Below are 23,874 nucleotides of genomic sequence, written 5' to 3' on the forward strand. Positions count from 1 at the left end.
AATTATTCTTAGAAATGCATCTATGGTGACTTGGCGAGTTTGCCTACATCTAAGTTAAGTTGGGGAACTAAAGTACTTAAAAATAAGGTTTGCTCTGCTCTTCTACATTCTGAGAGTTATTATGTGCCACACTGTAAAAATAAATGCTTGCTACAGATAATTAAAAACTGCTCTGATTTGCATTGATTCTAAATAACCACGAACTTCATAAATTGTACTTGCAGAACTTTAAGCTTTTGAAGTATTCAGGTACTGTAGTTAAACAGAAAACGATGCAGAAGGGGGGCACCTTTGAGACATGGTGGGGTGCCTTGAATTTGTTCATTATCTCTGTCTGGTTGTTGAGTTTAAAGATTTGGCAGAATGATGGCAGCCAATGTAGGTAAGTTCAATGGTAAAATTAAATTACAAGTAAGATTTGCAGGTTTCTAGCATGAAGTTCATGCAATTGTTTACCTTGCCTACATAGATATTTAGAATAAAACACTAAGATAATTGCTATAAAAATTAAGTGTTTTATTTTCCTCTCAAAATACTGTAAAACTGTTAACTGGCATGTGACTCTTTCTTATATACTAATGAAAAGTCCAACCCTCTCCCTTCTAACATTCCTCCATGTATGCAACATTCGCAAAAAGAATTAACATTATCTTCTCTTTTATTGATTACCACTGTAGTGAAGAACTGTTTCTTATTAAATAAACTTAAAGAACTGAAGGTGACATTCTGGTCTGCATTCTTCAGGACTGTAACTGCTTCATTTTACTGTTAAATTCACTCAGCCTGTTTCTTTCATTTCTGGGAACACAAAAGTGAGTTTACCAGCCTGACAATCTCCAGTCATAACTAAGCTTACTACTGCAACAACTCGACAAGCATCTTTAGTCTGCACAGTGAAATATTTTGCAATTGCCCAAACTTTTCTTATTGTTTCTCCATCTGCTGCCCTCCCTTAAACCAGCAGACAATCTCTCCTTGTTCATACTCTGGTTCCCCCCCTCCCTCTCCCCCTCCTCCCCCCCTGCCAGTTTTCTCCTTTTTCCAAAGGTTGTGGGTAGGAAATCCTTCGGAGTCTTCCCCCGCCTCCTGTTCTCCAGTGACATCATATATGGGCTGACTGCTTTAAGTCTAGGCATGCGTTTGTTTAAGAAACACACCCAAGTGTGCAGTATATGGAAGCAAGGTCTACTGTTGCTGGCTAGGGCATTTCAGCATGCAAAGGCAAGGCAAAGCAGCTTCAAAACATCTCCATCTTTCCTGGAGCAGAAGAAAATGATTTTGATATGTGGTTCTCTTATTAAACCAAATGGGGTGATACGTATTCGGATGTAATATATGGCAAGAGAAAGCAGCCGTTCTCCCTAGAACGACGCAGATTGCCAGACAATTGTTCTGGCACCAGGAGGAGAATCTACGCAAAAGGGGTCTGTGGATTTTTATGCTCCTTCAGAAGAAAAAGCCATTACAAGGTCGGTGTCTATACATTTTCTTTGTTGTCAAACGGCACACAACTTTTCTGTAGTTATTTCAGATTGTAGATTACATATGGATGGGTCTGCTGCTACATTTTCTGTGCTGCCAAAATTCATACATGCTAATGCACACGGTTTAGTTTTTTCTTTTATTGAATCCAATAAATTTTTAGGGTGCTCCATTACAAGTATAAGGTGTAATGTTCTTGACTGCATTGTTTCATGTTTCTACAAGAGGGAAGGAAATCCCTCACTCACCAACATTCAGAAAAGTTGGCTGATGGTGATCATGAAAAACAATTGTACTACTTGATCAGCACAACAAAAAGGATTTTCTTAGCATTCCTTACTAAAACATTGACAGTCCTCCTAAAAGAAAATGAAACTAATCAAGAAGTACCCCTGAAATGGTGTCACAGGCTTCTCCCCAAATATATTGCTAGGAGAATCTACAATTAAAGCCTTAACTTGCACTTTTCCTATTGATAAATCACTATTCCTGCTGTACACCCAAATGGACATTTTGATCAGGGGCTCTCATTAAAACTTGGATTTTCCATTGCCATTTAACACTTTCTTATTCATGGAATAGCTTTTACTGTCTTATGACAGTGTTAACCTGAAGGAATTTACTGCTTGAAAAACTAAAAAATTGCATGACCAGCCCTGAATGTGAAAAAGTAAACCCAGCGTAAGTTGTTAGTGATCCAGCTACAAGTATTAGTTTTGAAAGTGTATAGCTGAAGATTACCCAAAAGCTGTAATCTACATGGAACATCACAAAGAGCAACAGCTGACTATGAACCCTGGATTCACAGTAACAGTGATGTTCCATGTTACAGTGGAGTAGATTAATAACACAATTTGCAGATGAAAGTAACAGCCTGGCTTCAATAACTAGCTCTTAAAATGATTGCATTTTAGAATCATAGTACATAAAACTAATACATGTAGTAGACAGTAGCTCAAATTAGTATCAAATGTTTATTCAGACAAAAGCAGCATACTTCCTAAATTCATTAGGACATCTAGCTTGGGAACAAGGTTGTCTCTGGGTCTAGGGTCACCAATATTCACACAGTCAGCACTGATGGTAATAAATGGACAACAGTTTATTTCCACATTTCGTGTATGAAAAGCAATTTCGGAGCCTTAAGCAACTACTAATGACTCCAAGAATTACTATGAAGTCATTTCAGGAGTTTTTTATTAGCCATACTTTAAAATGTGGGTTCCTGTGTTATTTAAACTCCATAACTTTTAAGTACTTTAATAGTGGTTTTAAAGGTGATTTAAAAGAATATATTCTTTAAAATATGCCGATTAAGTCTGGAATATGCCAATACAAGAGCACACATTTTTGCTGTTAGTAAAAATGAGCTTTCAACATTATTTTCCTTGAAGCTACTGCTATTTAGTTGCAGTAGATGCTCATTTCAACTTTGACACTGGCTGTGATTCAGGGACTTTCCTCAATGTAATCTTTGAAAGATAAAGAAATCCAAGTACTGGCTATTTCATAGCTGACAATGGGAAACCTATGTTTGTACTTGCGGTAACTCATTTGTTGGATAGCTGCCATCATGTGGAAAGAAGCCCAGTTCATTTCAGCAGAATGTACTTTCGCATAACCAACACAAAACAACAAAACAAATAATCAATGTAGGACATAGACTGGTCTTCCCAAACATTTCCTCTTGAACATGAAACTGCACATAGCTATGAACAGCTTTCCTAAACTCCACCTGATAGTGTAGGATTAAGAACAGCAGTTGCTGGAAAAGGAATGCAAGAACAAAATGCATGTGTCCATGGATTGCAGCCTATGAATTTTAGGATCAATTTAGTTCCAGTACTTTGAAAGTGAGATGAACCATTTCTGCCCAAGAAGACTTAAAAATCAACACTCTTAACCAAACTTTGATGTCAACACACATGTGATTAACACAATTTAACATGGCACTACTGAGATTAGGATTCTGTACTTAAATGTCTGCAATTTACAGTTTATTTTGGACTACAATATTCTGGCAAGGATTGGGATGTTCAGCATATTCAAAATGTTTGCCAGATTCAGTGGTGCACAAAGATATGAGAAATTGAAATGGTTCTGTGTATAGCAGACTGAATAAGAGACATACATTGCAACTTAGGGTCCACACCTAAGATTTTTGTATGCAAATATGAAAACCACCATTCAAGTAACAAATGACTTTTTTGTACACATGTCAAAATATGCTAAAATAACATTCCCTTGCAACCCATTTATGAAAGGTACAGTTTCAACAATACAGTACTGTGAAAATTAATCAATCTTGAGCAGATGCCTTTGTTCCACTATGTCAATTCAGCTAGGCTGGCTTTGCTTTAAAAACAAAACTTTACTTGTTACTAATGTATAGAAAGTTCAGTGAGAAAAAGCAAGTTTCCTCAATTGCCTTTAAAGAAGTAGCTATGTTGCTTTAAGTAAAGTGTTGCTCACAATACCCATCTGAACTCATCTAGAAAAGTTAGAAAGTAAGAAATATAAATACACTGGCCTGCTTTGTTTCCATAATAATACAATGTGTTACTGAACAATTCACATTCGGTAGGTTAACTTCAGGACATAAAGGCTCAGTTGCCTTGGTAGGTGGTGGTAGAGGTTTTTAAGCAGAGGCTGGGTGATGCAGCAGGTTTTTTTTTCTATATTGGAGCAGAGAACCTTTGGAGGACACACAATGATAACATACATTATACACTAATAAATTAAGCACACGGTAGAAAACAGGGTTACAGAATGGATTTCCTCACACTGACAAGGCACTTGAGGAAGCAAGTCACACAGCAGCGCTGTGTCCATTATATAATCACTAAGAGCAATCTTAATTCTTTGAGTGCTAGTTGAACCAAAATGGTGCCAGTCATACATATGGAGGCATGGGGCAACCCCCAAGGTTTATAAAAGAATAAAAAAATAATGAGGGGGAAATCCCACAGGACTCCCCCCTCCAACCAACTTTCCAATGAGGACTGATCATCTTTTATTGGCCACAGAATACTGACTGACTGTTGGAAGGGAGAAAAAATCTGTCAGGAAGGGGAAATGGAACTGAGCATTCTGAACAGGAGCACTTCAACATTTTGCTGCAGGTTCCACTTATCTGAGAACAGAGAAGGGAAATAAACATAAGGAAAATTTCAGAGATATTATGTGGGGAAAATGAGGGAGTTCTCTTACGATGGAATGTTTAGGGGTTCATAAGCAATAGCTTCCTTGAAGTCACCAATGCCTAAAGCCATGAAAAACATTAAGCACTGTCCCCATGGGTTCTTATTTGATGCATACATCAAAGTACTTTCATGTCTGAATATTGTATGCATAATGTACACCCATGGGCAAATGGATCTGTCCAATAGCTGCTACTGTAAGCGATAGGTTGTAGCCAAAACTGGTTTTTGCTTGATCCAGAACCTTAGTCTTCGAAAAGTCTAGAAATTTTCTTCCAAGTACCCAGAAGGGAACATCTTAACAAATACTTATGGTAGTAGTATCTCATAAACCCATTAAGTACTGAAGCCAGCCTCAGCTGGAAGCAAACTAGATATGTTTGTTGAAACACTCAAAGAACTCTAAGAATTGCTTGCAGAAGCTATGCTGGTTCTGCTTTAGCAAGACTTCTTATTCTATTATATGCTTGGTCATTCTATCTTTAACAGTACTTTCCACTTTTCCCAGAATAGATGTTAAGTTAACCAGCCTGTAATTACCAGGAAACTCCATGGATCCCTTTTTAAAAACTGGTGTTACATTGGCCACTTTGCAAACCTCAGCTATGGAGGCTGGTCTGAGGTACTATTTATATATTTTTACTGGAAGACCAGCAATTCTACATTTAAGTTGCTTAAGGACTCTCAGGTGGATGTCATCTGGACCCAGTGAATTTGTCATTTTTAAAAGGTGTAATAAGGCCTAGAACTTTGTCTCTTGTCAGCACTATCTGTCTCAGTTCCTCAGGCTCTCTTCCTGTGATAATTAGTTCCAGAACAGGGATCTGTTGTTGGCAATGTGCTTCTCAAATTCATTTTTTAGTATCCATTATGGTCCACCTATATTTATTTGCCAAAGTTTGTGTTCAGTTTTGTTCTTCTCATTTCAACAAGACTTTCATTTTTAAAGGAAACTGGTCTTTAATACCTTCTTTTGACTCTGCTTGTTAATCATGCAATCATCCTCTTGGCAAAGTGGTACATTCTTGATCCATGGTATACATTCTTGCTGAGCTACTATTGTGGCTCTAACTCCCAGTTATTCTACATTTTGGCCCTCTTGCCTTTGCCTTTCACCTTTCCCCTTGCCAATCTCACCATTTGGGGGAAGACTGAAAACTGAATTTGATAGCATTATAGCTATGGTTCTATGGCCAACTGTTCTTTTACACACACACACACACACACACACACACACACACACACACTTTTGCCATTACAATAAAAAACCTAATCTAAACAAGAAATAGTAGAAGAGAAAAAGAGCTATCAGAATACAGAGTCCTCTCTCATAGATATATCCTAACTTTTATCCCGTACAGAGAAGACTGAACCCTCCCATCTCTCACCTGGCAGCATTTGTCTCTTCTTCCAAGCCTCTCATCCTGGGAGATCTCCGCTTCCCTGCTTGGAAGTGGCTAGTCATGCTGGGCTTGCAAACAGGTCCCCCAAAGTGATTAACCCACAAACAATTTATTATACTTTCCTGCCCATCTACACATACCTATGTTAGCCAGAACTACTTCACATGCTTCAAATATGAAGCAAAATGGTTGGAAGCAATTGTCTTCGTCTATCCCACAGAAGTGCCTCAAGATCATGCTACTTGCCTGTTTGGCCCTGAAGTACTAGATTATTTGATGCTGAAGCAGCTCCAATGCAACACTGCCAAATAGTGATGCAAATGGTCTTAGTGCTTTGAATAATGGGGAAAATCTACAGAACCACCATATAGCAACCATTAGACTGAGGGAGAGGCTGGTGAATCCAGGAAGGAGTTACTGCAAGGTCACCTTCAGATTCACCTTCATAGAATCCTAGAAGCCTATTGCTAGTATTATCTCTAAATAGTTGTCAATCTATTAGATTTCTCCTGCATTTTAAAGCCGTTCCAAGTCACGTTTTATAGCATTACTACTGCCCAATAGCTCATATTTTAGTTGACTGATCTATTTGTGGTGCAAATATATAACATGATTTCCTTCCCCCCTTATTTTCTTTTACTGGGAATACAGTATGACCCAGTTTGGAGGGGATAACACCCTACAGAAATCTTAGTTCTCTATCCTTGGTGACTGATGGATTTGACAGTATTTTTAATAAAAGGACCTTAACAATAATTGATTAATTTTGTTTTTTCCATTTAGCTTACTTGAAAATGAAGGCATTCTCATGGACTTTGAGTTTGCTGTTACTTCTGTTACTACCAAATGGACACTGCACAAAACAGCTGAAACTCAAAAACACTCTCAGACGAAACCCACGTTCTGCAGAAGGGGGAGAGGAAGGGAAAAAGTGTGGCTATACATTTATTGTCCCTGAACAAAAAATAACCGGACCAATTTGTGTCAACACCAAAGGGCCAGGAGCAGAGAACAAAAAAGATGAAATTACCAGAATGGACATTGAGAATCTGAAGGATGTATTATCCAAACAAAAGAGAGAGATTGATCTCTTGCAGCTAGTGGTGGATGTAGATGGGAATATAGTGAATGAAGTAAAACTGTTGAGAAAAGAGAGCCGCAACATGAATTCCAGGGTAACTCAGCTGTACATGCAACTTCTGCATGAGATAATCCGCAAACGGGACAATTCACTTGAGCTTTCCCAGCTGGAAAACAAAATCCTCAATGTCACAACTGAAATGCTGAAGATGACTACAAGGTACAGAGAACTGGAAGTGAAATATGCAACACTAACCGATCTTGTAAACAATCAGTCAGTCGTCATCTCACTGCTGGAAGAGCAATGCCTGCGGATATTCTCTCGCCAGGACACACACGGCTCTCCTCCTCTAGTTCAAGTGGTGCCTCACCACATTCCTAACAGTCAACAATACACTCCTGGGCTCCTGGGAAGTAATGAAATTCAAAGAGATCCAGGCTACCCTAGAGACAGAGATGTAAGGCCGCCCCCTGATCCGGCTACTTCTCCTACAAAAAGCCCTTTCAGGATCCCACCGTTAACTTTAATCAATGAAGGTAAGACATTTACTGCTATTTCTAGAACTATTATCTATGAACCTTTGGGGTGGGGGCTTCTCAGACAATCTGAAGACTTCTGGTTGGTGACTGTGAAGAAAACACAAACGAAAGACAAAAATCATTGCAGAATGCTCTTATACTCAGATGGCCAGTTTTCACCCAAAAGCCTTTGTCCCACAAGCCTGCTTCTTTCAGCTAGGAATGGCCAAATGAAACCTTTTCAAAAGGGTGCCGACCAACTTATGGAACTGTATGAAGAGTGTTCTGACCTAAGAGACTGCAGTTTTGTCATGCTCTTTGTTAAAGAAAGTAGCATGGGCCATTTTCTCGTCCCCTTTACCTACTTCATATCTTCTAGCAGCTTTAAGCAGTTACATTCCAGCAGCACACTGTACGCAATGTAGGTCTCAGTCCAGTGCCTGAGACCATTTACTCACAGCAAAAGCTTTGTTTGTATAACATGTTTTTGTATACAGGCAATGGCTGCAAGTTTCTACCCTGGTAAAATCTACAAAATATTGTTGAGGGTGTGCTATGTAATCAAGCTTTCAAGTTATTTTTTTCTAAAAACAAAAGGCTAAATTTATTTCAATGCTGACAAATTATTCAGACAATTGTAAACTACAGGACTAAAACTATCATCCATTTGTAGAGGCCTGACATTTCTGCAACTGATATAGATTATATGGACAACAAAGTTAAGAGAGAATTTGAAACAGAGATCAATATTACTGTTCTCGAAAGGTAACTATCTAGCTGCTATAATTTAAAGGGTATTGGAAGATTATGGTTCAATATATATATATATATATATATATATATATATATATATATATATATATATATATATATATATATGCTTTCGTAGATTTTCACGGGTACAGGAATGCAGGTTTTGGTGTCCTCGGGTGTCTTCCAGTGTAAAAGTTGGGGTGTCTAGGCGACGTTTCGACGAGGTCTCACTCGTCATCTTCAGGCTGGTGCTTTCGGCTTCTTGTTACTGGAACAGAGCAGGATCTCAGTGTTTGAGTTCCTATAAATACTGTTGAGGGGGTGTGGTGTATAGCCTCCAATGTTCTGGGCAGAGAGGAAGTTCCCAGGCTAGTGTGCCTTTTCTTCTTTTGTTCCTTAATTACTTGAGGGATATCTTGAGTGATTTCTTGAGTGATATCCTGAGTACCACTTAGGTGGGTCATTAGGTGTGGATTAGTTGCTAAAGTCTTTGTGTCTTGACCTCTTGAACTTTGTGAAGAGTTTTTCTGAGAAGATGGCTGTACTGCACTTAGTTGTGCTCTGGCTTGGCTTCGTGTATAGGGGCGAGCTGTGGTTTTGTGGCCTGTGTCAGCCAGATCTGTGTAGGGATTGCAGGGGGGTGCAGCATCCGGAGGTGCCACCATGGTTTGGCTACTGGATGGTGTCTGTAATTTATCTGTGGAGAGGGTCTGGGTTTGGGTCTGGTGTGGTTGATTGGTGATGGCGTTCTGTGTGCCTCTGGATCTGGTGTCAGTTTTTGTGGGGAGGGCTAATTTCCAGATGTCTGGCAAGCGGGATGTGTCGTCACGCTTGTTCATGTTGTGAGGGTGTTTCTCTATCTCGATGGCTTCCATGATTATTCTCTTGTGGTGATGTTCCATGTTAAAGAGCAATTTGGAATCTGCAAAATTAATTTCGTGTCCTGTTTCTTTCATGTGTTGGAAAAGAGAGGAAGTTTTTTCTTCTTTTTTGACGGCATTCTTGTGTTCTGCGATACGTGCATTTATTCGTCTGTTTGTTTGTCCAATGTACGTGGCTGGGCAGACTTTGCAGGGTATTTCATAGACCCCTTGGTTTTCCAACTGGATTTTATCCTTGGGGTTTCTGAGGATATTGGCTAATTTTTGGTTGGTGCAAAAGGCTGTTTTGATATTGTGTTTATGGAGGATTTTGCTAATTTTATCTGTAGTGCCCTTGATATAAGGAAGGAGGGCCATGCCATTGTTTTCTTCTGTGTCTTGGTTTTTGGGGGGTGTTTCTTTTTGGATTAGCTTCGTAACCCTGTTTTGCTGGTATCCATTGGCAATTAACACATTTGAGAGATTCTGTAACTCAGTTGTCAAGTGGTCTTTGTCAGCCAGGCGTTTGGTTCTGGAGATGAGAGTCTTGGCTACGGAGTTTATTTGTGCAGGGTGGTGGTGTGATTGTGCATGTAAGTAGCGGTTGGTGTGTGTTTTTTTCCGGTAGATAGTGTGTCCTAGGGAGCCATCAGGTTTTTTGTAGATTAGGACGTCAAGGAAGGGAAGTTGGTTGTTGGCTTCTATTTCCATAGTGAATTGTATTTTGGGGTGTAGGCTGTTGAGATGTGTGAGGAAGCTATCCAGTTTTTCCTTCCCGTGTGGCCAAATTACAAAGGTGTCGTCAACATATCTGAGCCAAAGTTTGGGTTTGTGTTCTGACTTGTCTAAAGCATTGGTTTCAAAGTGTTCCATGTACAGGTTTGCGATGACCGGTGAGAGGGGTGATCCCATAGGTGCTCCTTCTATCTGTTTGTATCTTTGACCATTGTGGATGAAGCACGTGTTGTTTAGGCAGTGGTTGGTCAGGTCCAAGATGTATTCGGGGGGATTGTATTTGTTTTGAATGGCTGTCAAGGCTTCATTAATGGGCACTTGTGTGAAGAGAGATACAACTGCAATCCCTACACAGATCTGGCTGACACAGGCCACAAAACCACAGCTCGCCCCTATACACGAAGCCAAGCCAGAGCACAACTAAGTGCAGTACAGCCATCTTCTCAGAAAAACTCTTCACAAAGTTCAAGAGGTCAAGACACAAAGACTTTAGCAACTAATCCACACCTAATGACCCACCTAAGTGGTACTCAGGATATCACTCAAGAAATCACTCAAGATATCCCTCAAGTAATTAAGGAACAAAAGAAGAAAAGGCACACTAGCCTGGGAACTTCCTCTCTGCCCAGAACATTGGAGGCTATACACCACACCCCCTCGACAGTATTTATAGGAACTCAAACACTGAGATCCTGCTCTGTTCCAGTAACAAGAAGCCGAAAGCACCAGCCTGAAGATGACGAGTGAGACCTCGTCGAAACGTCGCCTAGACACCCCAACTTTTACACGGGAAGACACCCGAGGACACCAAAACCTGCATATATATATATATATATATATATATGCTTTCGTAGATTTTCACGGGTACAGGAATGCAGGTTTTGGTGTCCTCGGGTGTCTTCCCGTGTAAAAGTTGGGGTGTCTAGGCGACGTTTCGACGAGGTCTCACTCGTCATCTTCAGGCTGGTGCTTTCGGCTTCTTGTTACTGGAACAGAGCAGGATCTCAGTGTTTGAGTTCCTATAAATACTGTTGAGGGGTGTGGTGTATAGCCTCCAATGTTCTGGGCAGAGAGGAAGTTCCCAGGCTAGTGTGCCTTTTCTTCTTTTGTTCCTTAATTACTTGAGGGATATCTTGAGTGATTTCTTGAGTGATATCCTGAGTACCACTTAGGTGGGTCATTAGGTGTGGATTAGTTGCTAAAGTCTTTGTGTCTTGACCTCTTGAACTTTGTGAAGAGTTTTTCTGAGAAGATGGCTGTACTGCACTTAGTTGTGCTCTGGCTTGGCTTCGTGTATAGGGGCGAGCTGTGGTTTTGTGGCCTGTGTCAGCCAGATCTGTGTAGGGATTGCAGGGGGGTGCAGCATCCGGAGGTGCCACCATGGTTTGGCTACTGGATGGTGTCTGTAATTTATCTGTGGAGAGGGTCTGGGTTTGGGTCTGGTGTGGTTGATTGGTGATGGCGTTCTGTGTGCCTCTGGATCTGGTGTCAGTTTTTGTGGGGAGGGCTAATTTCCAGATGTCTGGCAAGCGGGATGTGTCGTCACGCTTGTTCATGTTGTGAGGGTGTTTCTCTATCTCGATGGCTTCCATGATTATTCTCTTGTGGTGATGTTCCATGTTAAAGAGCAATTTGGAATCTGCAAAATTAATTTCGTGTCCTGTTTCTTTCATGTGTTGGAAAAGAGAGGAAGTTTTTTCTTCTTTTTTGACGGCATTCTTGTGTTCTGCGATACGTGCATTTATTCGTCTGTTTGTTTGTCCAATGTACGTGGCTGGGCAGACTTTGCAGGGTATTTCATAGACCCCTTGGTTTTCCAACTGGATTTTATCCTTGGGGTTTCTGAGGATATTGGCTATTTTTTGGTTGGTGCAAAAGGCTGTTTTGATATTGTGTTTATGGAGGATTTTGCTAATTTTATCTGTAGTGCCCTTGATATAAGGAAGGAGGGCCATGCCATTGTTTTCTTCTGTGTCTTGGTTTTTGGGGGGTGTTTCTTTTTGGATTAGCTTCGTAACCCTGTTTTGCTGGTATCCATTGGCAATTAACACATTTGAGAGATTCTGTAACTCAGTTGTCAAGTGGTCTTTGTCAGCCAGGCGTTTGGTTCTGGAGATGAGAGTCTTGGCTACGGAGTTTATTTGTGCAGGGTGGTGGTGTGATTGTGCATGTAAGTAGCCAATCAACCAATCAACCACACCAGACCCAAACCCAGACCCTCTCCACAGATAAATTACAGACACCATCCAGTAGCCAAACCATGGTGGCACCTCCGGATGCTGCACCCCCCTGCAATCCCTACACAGATCTGGCTGACACAGGCCACAAAACCACAGCTCGCCCCTATACACGAAGCCAAGCCAGAGCACAACTAAGTGCAGTACAGCCATCTTCTCAGAAAAACTCTTCACAAAGTTCAAGAGGTCAAGACACAAAGACTTTAGCAACTAATCCACACCTAATGACCCACCTAAGTGGTACTCAGGATATCACTCAAGAAATCACTCAAGATATCCCTCAAGTAATTAAGGAACAAAAGAAGAAAAGGCACACTAGCCTGGGAACTTCCTCTCTGCCCAGAACATTGGAGGCTATACACCACACCCCTCAACAGTATTTATAGGAACTCAAACACTGAGATCCTGCTCTGTTCCAGTAACAAGAAGCCGAAAGCACCAGCCTGAAGATGACGAGTGAGACCTCGTCGAAACGTCGCCTAGACACCCCAACTTTTACACGGGAAGACACCCGAGGACACCAAAACCTGCATATATATATATATATATATATATATATATATATATATATATATATATAATATGACACCTCTTGATACTGATAGATACACACACACACACTATTTATTTCTGGAAAGGGTAGAAGAAGAGAATATTTAGCTAACAATCTGCTTCATTCAGCACATTCTTGATGATAATTTACTAGCAAACTGTGAAAAATAACCTGGGGATTACAAGAGCTGTAGAAAGTATCCATGAATGATATGATTTATGATACATCTGGAAGAAATTTCATTTCTGCAACAGCCAGGGTTCAAAACTCTACATTTTAAAATCTCCCATTCTTCTATCTGTGAAATCATTTCTTCTTGCATATTATATTCTTCCACAGAGAAATGCCTAGCTTTGTCTTCTGTCACAGCTGGCCATTTTGACCAGCATTCAAAGAAAAACCACATACTGAATGAAATATTGAATGAACAGCTGCTGATACAAAAAGGGATACAGTGCAAATGAAATACTAGATGTAAATAGTACTTAATTATTTGCATAATATGTAACACATTGGGAACAGAGCTAATTATTAATCAAGGTATAAGGTTGCCTAATCATACAGCAACAAAGTAACACTTTTGCCATGTGCCCCCAGAGTGCTGGAGGACACTTGCCCTTTCACATTTTAACATGGCAAACATCTTCGAATCTGGCTGCTGCATAAGTGTGAATAAACGAAACTGGGTACCAAAAGGCAGATCTCAAAAACGAATCTGTGCACAGTGTCCTGTAAACAACGCCCACTAAATTCTACATCGCTTACTTGCAGGTTGATGTGGGCAGAACTATAACCAAAGTAACACAACTACCTATTTCTCTGGCATTGTTGGGAAAGGAAATCTAATAAACAATACAATTTTAGGTCTCCTAAAATGAAGAGAGAGGGAAGAAATGGGACTCAGTGCAGGAATACCAAACACTTACTATATATACCATATTTTCCCGTTTATAAGATGCCCCCATGTATAAGATGCCCCCTATTTTGGGGGACTCACATTTAAGGAAATGGGGGGAGATGGCCCCCATGTATAATATGCCCCCTAATTTTTGACATTATTTTTAAGGGGGGGAACCTAGTCTTATACACGGAAAAATATGGCATTTCAGTTAATAATGAATATTGTTAGAAAAGTGTGCCAGTGGTGCATGTATATATCTATTTGCCCATTAGCAAAAACTTGTTAGCACTCAGTATTTCCCTCAGAAGGGCAACCTTTGAGGCCTAAGCTGGCAAGAAGAGCCTATTTCAGCTGACATACAGCACTGCTGGTGGGGTTCAGCATTAGGGCTAATATAGGGTCAAAAACTTTTCCTGGAACCTCACCATCCTGAGACAAAATTCCTAAAGAGTTAAAGCTTAAGATAGATCTTTACTTCTATCTGGAAACAGAAAAATGGAATGAGGAAAACACAGGAACGAGACCAGTGTGACCACCGTAAATGATATATGTCACAATGAATTTGGCAAAGGCATTTATTTAAGACTAGAAGGATATCTTTACAAGCTATGAATAGCTTTTGCAAAACTATTTATAATTTACTTCTCCATAAATTGATCAATAAAAAAATCCTTCAACAAGAGATGAATTTCAATACCCTCAGAGTTTTACCCATATAGAAAATTTACAATGAGGTGGAAGACATTTGTGCAAAGCTGTTCACCTCATTGTTTTATGAAGTTATTCTGAAACACGAAAAACTGGCTACAAAATAATCTGACATGGGCTAATAAGTCCTAAGAACTGAAAATAAGTTAAGTCTCACTTCCTTGTTTCTTTGTTTTCATTGCTTGAATCTGTTAATATAATAGTCTATAACTGAAATAATATACAGAATTATATTCATAAGATCTGGAAACTTCCTTCAAATGAACTGGGAGCTTAACAGGCAGGAGGCAACACGAAAATATTTTAGACATTGCTTAGCTTTCTCCCCTCTCATATTTCCCAGTGGAAAGGCATGTGCAGCAGGAGAAGGGAAATTTGAGGCTGAAACTACTAGTGAAACAATCTTCTTGTGCATTCGTTTGAGACATTCTCTTCCCTCGACTTTGAAAGATGGAAAATGTTCTACCTAAGCTGGGAAACATTGGGGAAGGGGAAGGGGAAGCTTGTCTATAGCTCAGTGGCAGGAGCACATGCTTTATTTTTCTTTATTAACTCCCAGGGTGGTTTCCAATAAAACTATAATAGAACATACCAAAATACACATAGGATAAAATCCAATGTAAAATTATTACAAATAAAGAGCAGTAAATCTGGTGACCCTAACACCAGATTGAAATCAAACAACTCAAATCACTCATAGGCCTAAAAGAAGAGGTATGCATTCATCAAACATCAGAAGCTCATTAACGATAGAGAAGGTCCTGCCCTATGTCATTGCACAGTGAGTCTTGTTCAACAGTGGGGCATTAAATAGACTTTCCTTCTAAACACAGGCCCGGGCCACTCAGTAAAGGGAAAGGAACAATGAGAGGTACCTTGGTCCTGGGTCATTCCAACTTTACAAGTCAAACCATACTTTGGGCCTAGTAATATACAGGTAGCCAATGAAGATCCTTGGATCATCCAGTCCAGTACATCATCATCTGACATATATAGGATGTAGAGACAGAGATGGGTGTCATTTATATTGGTTACACCAAGCCCCACCACAACGAGCACCTCCAACAGCTTCATAATTATCATTGGGGGCAGAACTGAACCTTGCAGAGTCCCACAGCACAACTGCCAAGGGATTAAGCAGGAGCTTCTCAATATCATTCTCTGCAGCTTGACTGGCAGGAAGCAGCAGAATCATTGCATCACTGTGCCTCCAACTCCCACCCCACTTCAGCAGTACGCCATGGGCAATGGTATCAAAAGTCACCAAGAAATCTAAGAAACTCAATAGGGTTGCACTCCCCCGTCTCCCTCCAATTAAAGGTCATCAACCAAAGTGATCACCTCTGGGCCTGAAGCCAGACTGAAATAGTTCAAGAATTTGCATGCAAAAATTGCAGGTTCAACACCTGGCAACACAAGCTGAAAAAGGAATGAAGTGCCAGGACTGAGAAAGACCGCTATTCTAGAACATGGAAACAATTACTGGTCAAAGTAGACACCACTGAACTTGATGGACTAGTGTGACTTATCTCAGTACAAGTTAGCTTCCATGTGTTTAAACAATGATTTTCCACACCTGCAAGCCACTATGCTACAGCAACTTTTAGTATGCACTTCTCTACCTCTCTACCCTAGGCATGTGAAATAAATGATACCTTCTGATTAGGAAAATCTGTAATGATTTAGAACAGTTTGCAAGTTTGGTCCTGCAACTGTTAGTTTTAGGCAAATGAGCATTAAGAAAAATAAGTCGTAGTTACTCTTGTCAAAGTGAAAGCATAACAGTATCTTATGCTGGATCATTTTTATGCATGTCAGCTTAATAGCTTGAATGAAATATTTTACTATCCATGTAAGTAAGCACCATTACAGAACTCTGACGTATTTTTAAACTCTCAAATTGTTTTCAAAAGGTCCATTCAAAGATTGTCAAGAAGCAAAACAAGCTGGCTACTCCAGCAGCGGGATTTATATGATCAAGCCTGAAAACAGCCATGGACCTGTGCAATTATGGTGTGAGAACAGCCTTGATCCTGGGGGCTGGACGGTTATACAAAAAAGAACAGATGGTTCTGTGAACTTCTTCACAAACTGGGACAATTACAAGGTAATCTTTTTTTAAAAAGACTCAGGCAGCCAACAAGTTATGGTGCACTGTAAAACAGAAATTATATGTTCCTTCCTCAGAATTATTTAAAGCATGTGTGCATTGGAGGCATCTCTGTACCTGCTTCAGAATTCTTATGTCAAAGCTGTTAACAATGGCCCCCTCTATGTGCAATGTTAAGCCACACCATGGCTTAGTGCAAACGAACAAGCATTTGGGCTCCCACTTTGCTCTGCCTTGGTAGTTTTGCTGTTGCGCTGAGAAAAGTCTTGGTTTAGCTTAGCATGTCATCCAAACCCAGGGAGCCTTGTAGCTGAGCTCTCTGCAGACAAACTACATGCTTTAACTAAGCTTTGTCCTATGATTTACAGTTCATGGCTTGCCCAGGAGAGCTGAACTACAGGTTTGGACACCAGGCTAAGCCAAACCATGGTGTAATGGTTTCTAAGGGGTTGCACGTGCACAAGCAGGCAACTATCTCCCTGGCTGGGTGCAAACACCTGGCTGGGCTGCCAAAGTAAACCTTATCTGTCCGGACCGCCACTCACCCGTGGCTGACTCAGTCGCTGGCAAAATCCGTGAGTGGGCGTTTCTTAAGCTTCTTCCAGCAAAGAAGCTCTTTGACGCCTACTCTCCGCTTACCCTCTCTGCGCGAAAGCCTTCTGCGCAGGGAGGGCGTGGGCAACGGAGGACCCCTACTCTCCCCGCTGGTCCCAGGCAAGGAGTCATGGGACCGCCTCGCCACTTCCCCCACCTGCCCCCCTTCTCCACTGGTGCTACGCTGATTCTCTTCCCCAGAAGATGGGCTGCTTCTCCCGATCCCTGGACGCTCTCTGGAATCCCTCTGGCTTTTGCTCTCTCCCTCCGGCACTGATGGCAGTTCCCTGACACATGACTTAGCACAGTGCAATAGAAAAGTGAGCAGGAAGGAGCAAAGAGACTACTTTTAGTGCAATCCTCTACATGTGTACTCATAATTAAGCCTCACTGAGTTCAGAGGGACATACTCTGAGATAACCATGTATGGTTTGCAGCCATAATCTCACTTTATGTCCATCCCTTTCCTTTCCATTTTGTCCTGTCAATATTTAAGATTATGATATATTAATTCCTCATTAAGCATTTTAATGTTATACAAATAGGATGGTCATCCAATTAAAAAACTCTTAGTCTGCAATCCTAGACATACTAAGAAGTTCCACTGAACAAACTTATTTCTAAATAAGTATGCATAGACTTGTGCTGTTAGTTAGCTGCAAGTCTTAGTTCATTAAAAAATTAAATCTGTGTATTAGCAAAAAGCAGAAATACTGAATCAAAACACATATTTTTAGACGATAAAGGATGTATTTCACCCCTTAGTCTCTAAAAAAGTAAGAAAGGACTCTTCTAAGATGGAATTTGCTATCTGCAGTTTTAAAAAAACACATGGATTCCAATAAATTGTTTAAAAGCTGCTTCCTGATTAACTGGAGTACCATTTAAGTTGATTAATAATAATGTATTAACCAAACTGCAGCCATAAATATTGCAGCCATATGAATAAGTAACAATCTTTACCATGACAAAAAAAATCTGAAAGCAGATAAGCAGTCTGAGAATGAAGATGCAGGGGGGCAAACCTGTACCCATGTGACACCCTGGCTGGTTCAGAAGGAGCTTCTGTTTTCATCCCTGCATAGGGAAGGAACCATTATGAACTCAGCCTAGAATCATGTGTGGTGTTCAGGAATCGGATGTAGTGAATAAGCATAGCCAAAATCTATGGAGGTGTGTAGAATTCTATGGCAGGTCTGCTCTAATGGCAGAACAAAGACCACCCTCTTCTGAAAATGGCAGTCCATGTTGAGCCACCTCTCCCCATAGTATTTGGTACAATATAATGAATGTTGTGAGTTGAGCCATCTCTCCCCATAGTATTTGGTACAACATAATGTATGTTGTGAGCATCTTACCAGCCAAAGATGCTGGAGGTGGTACAAGGAAACTTACAGCAAGACATGAGATGAATTGTGCTAGATACTACAAAGCAAAAGGGAAGAAGATGAACAATACACATCTTTCTTTGAACTCTCCCATCGATTAGGGTTCAGTATTGATTGGAAATTTCTCCCAGTGTTTAAAGACACCACTTATAGTTATGTGATATATTAACTGTAAATAAGTAACTTTCTAATTGAACTACAAGGCAATCTAATCAGAATTATTTTGTTTTAACAGAAAGGATTTGGAAATGTTGCTGGAGAATACTGGCTGGGACTGGAAAATATTTACTTACTTTCCAATCAGGACAATTACAGACTTCTGATTGAGTTAGAAGACTGGAGTAATAAGAAAGTCTATGCAGAATACAGCAGTTTCCGACTGGAACCAGAAAATGAATTCTATCGATTGCGTCTAGGCACTTATCAAGGGAATGCTGGTGACTCCATGATATGGCACAATGGGAAACAATTTACAACACTGGACCGAGACAGAGATATGTACACAGGTAGGTAGGAAATACAACAGCATATAACTCTACTGTTTCTTATTACAAGAAAGAATTGAGGAAATAATTCTGATCAAGTGAAGCAAAATTTAGAAAACAAACAAAACTATCATCTAATGTTCAAGTTCATACACAAAGAATCTTCATGTAAGATGACTCAAACATGCACAACTGGAACGTTACTTTTGGCAATGGTAAAACCACATTAATTCACACAGCAAATGTTCAAACGCACCTTCATATCCTGAGAACTATTTACCATGCCAGAATAAATATGGGGCCAGCAAGCCTTGCTCTGCCATCAGAAATTACCCATTCATACTATGTAAGGGCGCATTCAAAGCTAGAAATACATAAAACTACATGCATTCAACATGTAGGGACTTGCCTTTATCCAAATCTAGTGAAAGATTTGGGGCTTAAAGAAGACTGCAAAGTACAGGTTCATAGTAACTTCTAAAGAATGAATAGTGACAAGACACAGAATATAAGGAAGGTATACTCAATGTATCCAAAACAAATTACACCAATAAATATGCAATGAAACCAAACAAAACACTGTTAATCAGAAAAAAACAAATCAGACACTGGGTTTCGACAGCTTATTCTTTTTCACTTCAGTCAATTTTTCAACTGTCCTTGGAAGGAGTGGTAACAGCCAAGCTCCATCCTTTCGTTGGTCACAAAAGCATAAGAAGAACTAAGGTAGCAAAAACCAGAGGATAAAGTAAAGATAGGAAGAAAGATTTCCCCAAGACTCAAACTAAAAAAAAAAAAAAAGGTAAAGGACCCCTGACAGTTAAGTCCAGTCACAGGCAATTCTGGGGTTGCGGCGCTTATCTCATTTTACAGGCCAAGGGAGCCAGCGTTTGTCCGCAGACAGTTTTTCCTGGTCATGTGGCCAGTATGACTAAGCTGCTTCTGGAGCAATGGAACACTGAAACCAGAGCAGCACACGGAAACGCTGTTTACCTTCCCGCTGGAGCGGTACCTATTTATCTACTTGCACTTTTGGGTGTGCTTTCGAACTGCTAGGTTGACAGGAGCAGGGACCGAGCAATGGGAGCTCACCCTGTCACAGGGATTTGAACTGCCGGCCTTCTGATCGGCAAGACCAAGTGGCTCAGTGGTTTGGACCACATCGGCACCCGCATCCCTTAAGACTCAAACTAGAGCTAAAACCCAGTGGGACAAAATGGGTAAATGAAATCTAACCTCTCCGTATCTTATCCTTTGAGCAGGAAAGCATGGCAATGGTTAAGACAGGATTCTATCCTCCTTACTGCTGCCCACCTAGCAGTTTGAAAGCACGTCAAAGTGCAAGTAGATAAATAGGTACCGCTCCGGCGGGAAGGTAAATGGCATTTCCGTGCGCTGCTCTGGTTCACCAGAAGCGGCTTAGTCATGCTGGCCACATGACCCGGAAGCTGTCTGCGGACAAACGCTGGCTCCCTCGGCCAGTAAAGCGAGATGAGCGCCGCAACCCCTGAGTTGTCCGTAACTGGACCTAACGGTCAGGGGTCCCTTTACCTTTACCTTTACAGGATCAAAGAAACCTGTTGCAAGTGACTTTATGAAATTTCCTCTGAAGCAAAGGGTATAAAGGTAGAAAGGTATTCTCAAGACAAGAGTAGTTTCAGAGTGAGATATAATTCCTTCTAGAGTAAGGACCAATAGGCAAGTACAACACATCCCCATACTCAATATGCTTTTGGGCAAAAGCACAAATATTGTGACAGGGTTCTTAGTTCTGAAACACTCATAAATAATTGTAAGTAGGAAAAGCTCTATGAACACTAGACATATTAGCAAGTACATACAGATCCTCACTTACGCCCCACAAAGAAGGAGCACACACATCATGGAGCTCTGTTAGGGAAGCTTGTACACAGCAGTACTATTCTCTTAGAAACTGAAGTGAGAATATTGAGGTAGGAACGCGTCTCCTAGGTCTTGAGAATGACTGCCAGAACAGTCAATTGTCTCTTGAAGGTGTTAGGACAATGACCTTGTTCTAGAAGATCAACATGCAAGAGGCACAGTTTCCTTAACAGAGACCCTTACATTCCTTAGCAAGACCCTTACATTTTATTTGCATGGTGAAGGCCCTTTCAAGCAACCTCACAGACATGGTTTGGGGCATCTAGAAGTCTACAACTTCTTCAGAATGCCAAGACCTTAGGAAGGAGGACCACTCAATCACCATGTATTTTAATCTTTGTTGGAAGCTGCCCAGAGTGGCTGGGGAAACCCAGCCAGATTGGCGGGGTACAAATAATAAATTACTATTACTATGTGGGCACAAAAAACCATGGTAGGTTTGGCTAACACAGGACCCTATATCAGCAAGTCCTATTCTGCTGTAAGTTGCAAAGTGAGAGGTATGGGCAGTGCCACCAGATCTAGAGACTTTGCAGCTAAGGAAACCACACAAAATATCTCCACTTTCTCTTGTCTTATCTTTAGAGACTGAGAGGAGTGGGAGGGAAAGCGCAAAGTTGACCAATGAAGACAGAACCATTTCTTCACCAAAAGACATGGGACCATTTTTAAAATTAGCCCTGACTCTGATTTCCAATGGGAGAAGAAGCTACTTGCTCAGCGATGCGATGCCACACTCTACTAAACTGGGGTTGAGGTCGGGGGAATGTTGCAAAGATCACAGCTAGGAGAGAAATATGCTTGCAAGCTGAAGCTTGCTATTGGTTCAAAATACAAAGACTATTAAAGTAAGTTATTTCTGCTGTGAAATTTCACTTAACGTTTCATTTCTTCACACAGGAAACTGTGCCCATTTTCACAAAGGAGGTTGGTGGTACAATGCCTGTGCTCATTCTAACCTCAATGGCGTATGGTACAGAGGAGGACACTACAGAAGCAAGCACCAGGATGGGATTTTTTGGGCTGAGTACAGAGGCGGATCATACTCGCTAAAAGCCGTTCAGATGATGATCAGACCCATTGATTGAGATGCTCAAAAACATTTCCAAAATATTCTCTTGAACTTCAAACTGATGTTACATTTTGAGTTGTTTGCAAGCCCTACAAAGTATTATTTTAAACATTTCTTACTGTGATATTGTATATGATAATTATGCAAGTTCTAATTGCTCACAAAGGAAGCAGGATTCTGCATTTAAAATAAATTTATGTTACTACAAGGTGTATGGGATTTAGTGGCAGTAACTAAACCTAACATTTTTGCAGGCTACAAGAAAACATCACGGATGCAGAATAGTTGAACTTTGAAACTGAAGTACAAGATGATGCTGCTGTGTGAAGCATGCAACTCAATTCATTTTCATAGATTTAAATCTATTTAAGTTTTATTTCAAGAATTACTTCCAGTGGAAATCTAATTTTGAGATGTGGGCACACAAGTCCCAAAACAGACAATGAACTAGAGAGCAACTCTGGTTTTGCAGGCGCATTTTGCATCAATAAAAGTATTATTATTTTAAAACAGTAATGGTAACTATCATTAAGTATAGTTTTTACAGGACATGTGAACTTTGCTGCCCTTCGGATACGACGGCATCATGCCTAAACCTTACTCCAAAATATGGATAAAATAATAATAAAACAAGTATTTATATAGCATTTCCCCTAAGTGTTCAATATCCTTCACGTAGGTTCCGAGTAACCTATTCATGATACTTTGAGGCAGGCTAATATTATTATCAGGCCTGTGTTGCAGTTTGGGATTCAGTCCGAAAGATAAGCCATGCAGTGAATTTAAGGCTAAACTGACTGAGGGACTTTCCAACTACGGGTAATTTGCTCATGTTATTAACTCTATAGTGTGTACCAAACATGTTACTTGGAAATAACTTGGTGGTCCAGCAGTACTTCTAACTGAGTAATGCATTTAGCACAGAGGCCGTCAAACTAAGGCCCCCAGGCTCGTTAATCTGGCCCGCGAAACTTGTAAACCCTGCCGCCCGCTCAGTCAGTCCCCACGCTAAACAGGCGTGGTGCAGAGGCCTCGCCACACGGAAACCGACTTCTGCAACACAGCACAGCTTCTGATTGGCTGCAGGAAGCTCCTGCAGCCAATCAGAAGCCATGGACACCTCTGGGCGCTGCCCCTTCCTTCCCGCTGAGGTGGCCGAGCAGGAGGAAGCGGCAGTGGCACGGAGGCTGCTTCCGCTGCCCAGGCCAGCGGCATGGGCTCTGTGCCCTGCCGAGACAGAGGACGCTGACGCTGCCGAAGACGAGGCAGCATTGGTGGCTGTGGTGCCTTTTGGGAGGGGGGTGCTTTCGGGAGGCGGTGGGTCCGGCCCCCACAAGTTAGCTGACCCCTGATTTAGCATCTTGGCATAACCTCTGGAGCTGACTGGGAAGTATGAGGGAGGAGGGGGGAGGGGAAGCTATTGTGTGTTTCTTGGTGTAACACTGGATCTCACCCAGTGAAATTCATGGAGCAGCAACTGTTTTATTTGTCAGGTTTCTTAAAATTCTGACATTTACCCTATTTAAACATCCTACTCTGTTTAAGCTATAACTGGTAACTGGACAGGCTACAGTGGGGACCTTCCTTCCTATAATCTCTTAATAAATGCTCTGTCTGCCATAAAATAATTAGATAGTACTGGATTTGGTACTTTAGGGTTGCCAAAATGACTGGGAAGTGGTTCTTATTCATTTAATTCCTTCGTGTTAGGGAAACACTTCCAACAGCTGCTTTTCCCCTCCACAACAGAGAGTAGACAAGAAGGCGCTGGACTGGAGAGAGGTCTGGAGATCACAGCCTATTAATCTGAATTTTTGAAGCTTGAACAGTTACAGGTTACTGAAAAGGCCAAAATGTATCTGAACTACATTTTTAAAACTTGGGTGTTCTCC

The 23,874-nt window shown here is 40.9% G+C and overlaps 2 protein-coding genes across 3 annotated transcripts in view; one reads left to right on the forward strand and one right to left on the reverse strand.

Annotated features, from left to right (window-relative positions):
* Positions 1-23,874, reverse strand: part of RALGPS2 (Ral GEF with PH domain and SH3 binding motif 2) — a 101,354-nt gene that overhangs the window by 33,448 nt on the left and 44,032 nt on the right. The gene's annotated exons all lie outside the window — the stretch shown is intronic.
* Positions 1,117-22,629, forward strand: ANGPTL1 (angiopoietin like 1). Its single transcript, XM_081916113.1, has 5 exons — positions 1,117-1,469; positions 6,869-7,702; positions 16,345-16,538; positions 18,759-19,029; positions 21,811-22,629. The coding sequence occupies exons 1-5, from the start codon at positions 1,439-1,441 to the stop codon at positions 21,996-21,998; spliced, it is 1,518 nt and encodes a 505-aa protein (XP_081772239.1). The 5' UTR covers positions 1,117-1,438; the 3' UTR covers positions 21,999-22,629.

Source organism: Podarcis melisellensis, assembly GCF_964234715.1.
Source record: "Podarcis melisellensis genome assembly, chromosome: 6".
In the NCBI taxonomy this organism is placed as follows: domain Eukaryota; kingdom Metazoa; phylum Chordata; class Lepidosauria; order Squamata; family Lacertidae; genus Podarcis; species Podarcis melisellensis.

Excerpts from the sequence above, each read along its gene's own strand:
- ANGPTL1 (XM_081916113.1), top strand. The coding sequence starts at position 1,439 with ATGCTCCTTCAGAAGAAAAAGCCATTACAAG. Across the intron at positions 1,470-6,868 it reads GAAGAAAAAGCCATTACAAG|CTTACTTGAAAATGAAGGCA; the intron begins GTCGGTGTCTAT and ends TTTTCCATTTAG. Across the intron at positions 7,703-16,344 it reads GTTAACTTTAATCAATGAAG|GTCCATTCAAAGATTGTCAA; the intron begins GTAAGACATTTA and ends TGTTTTCAAAAG.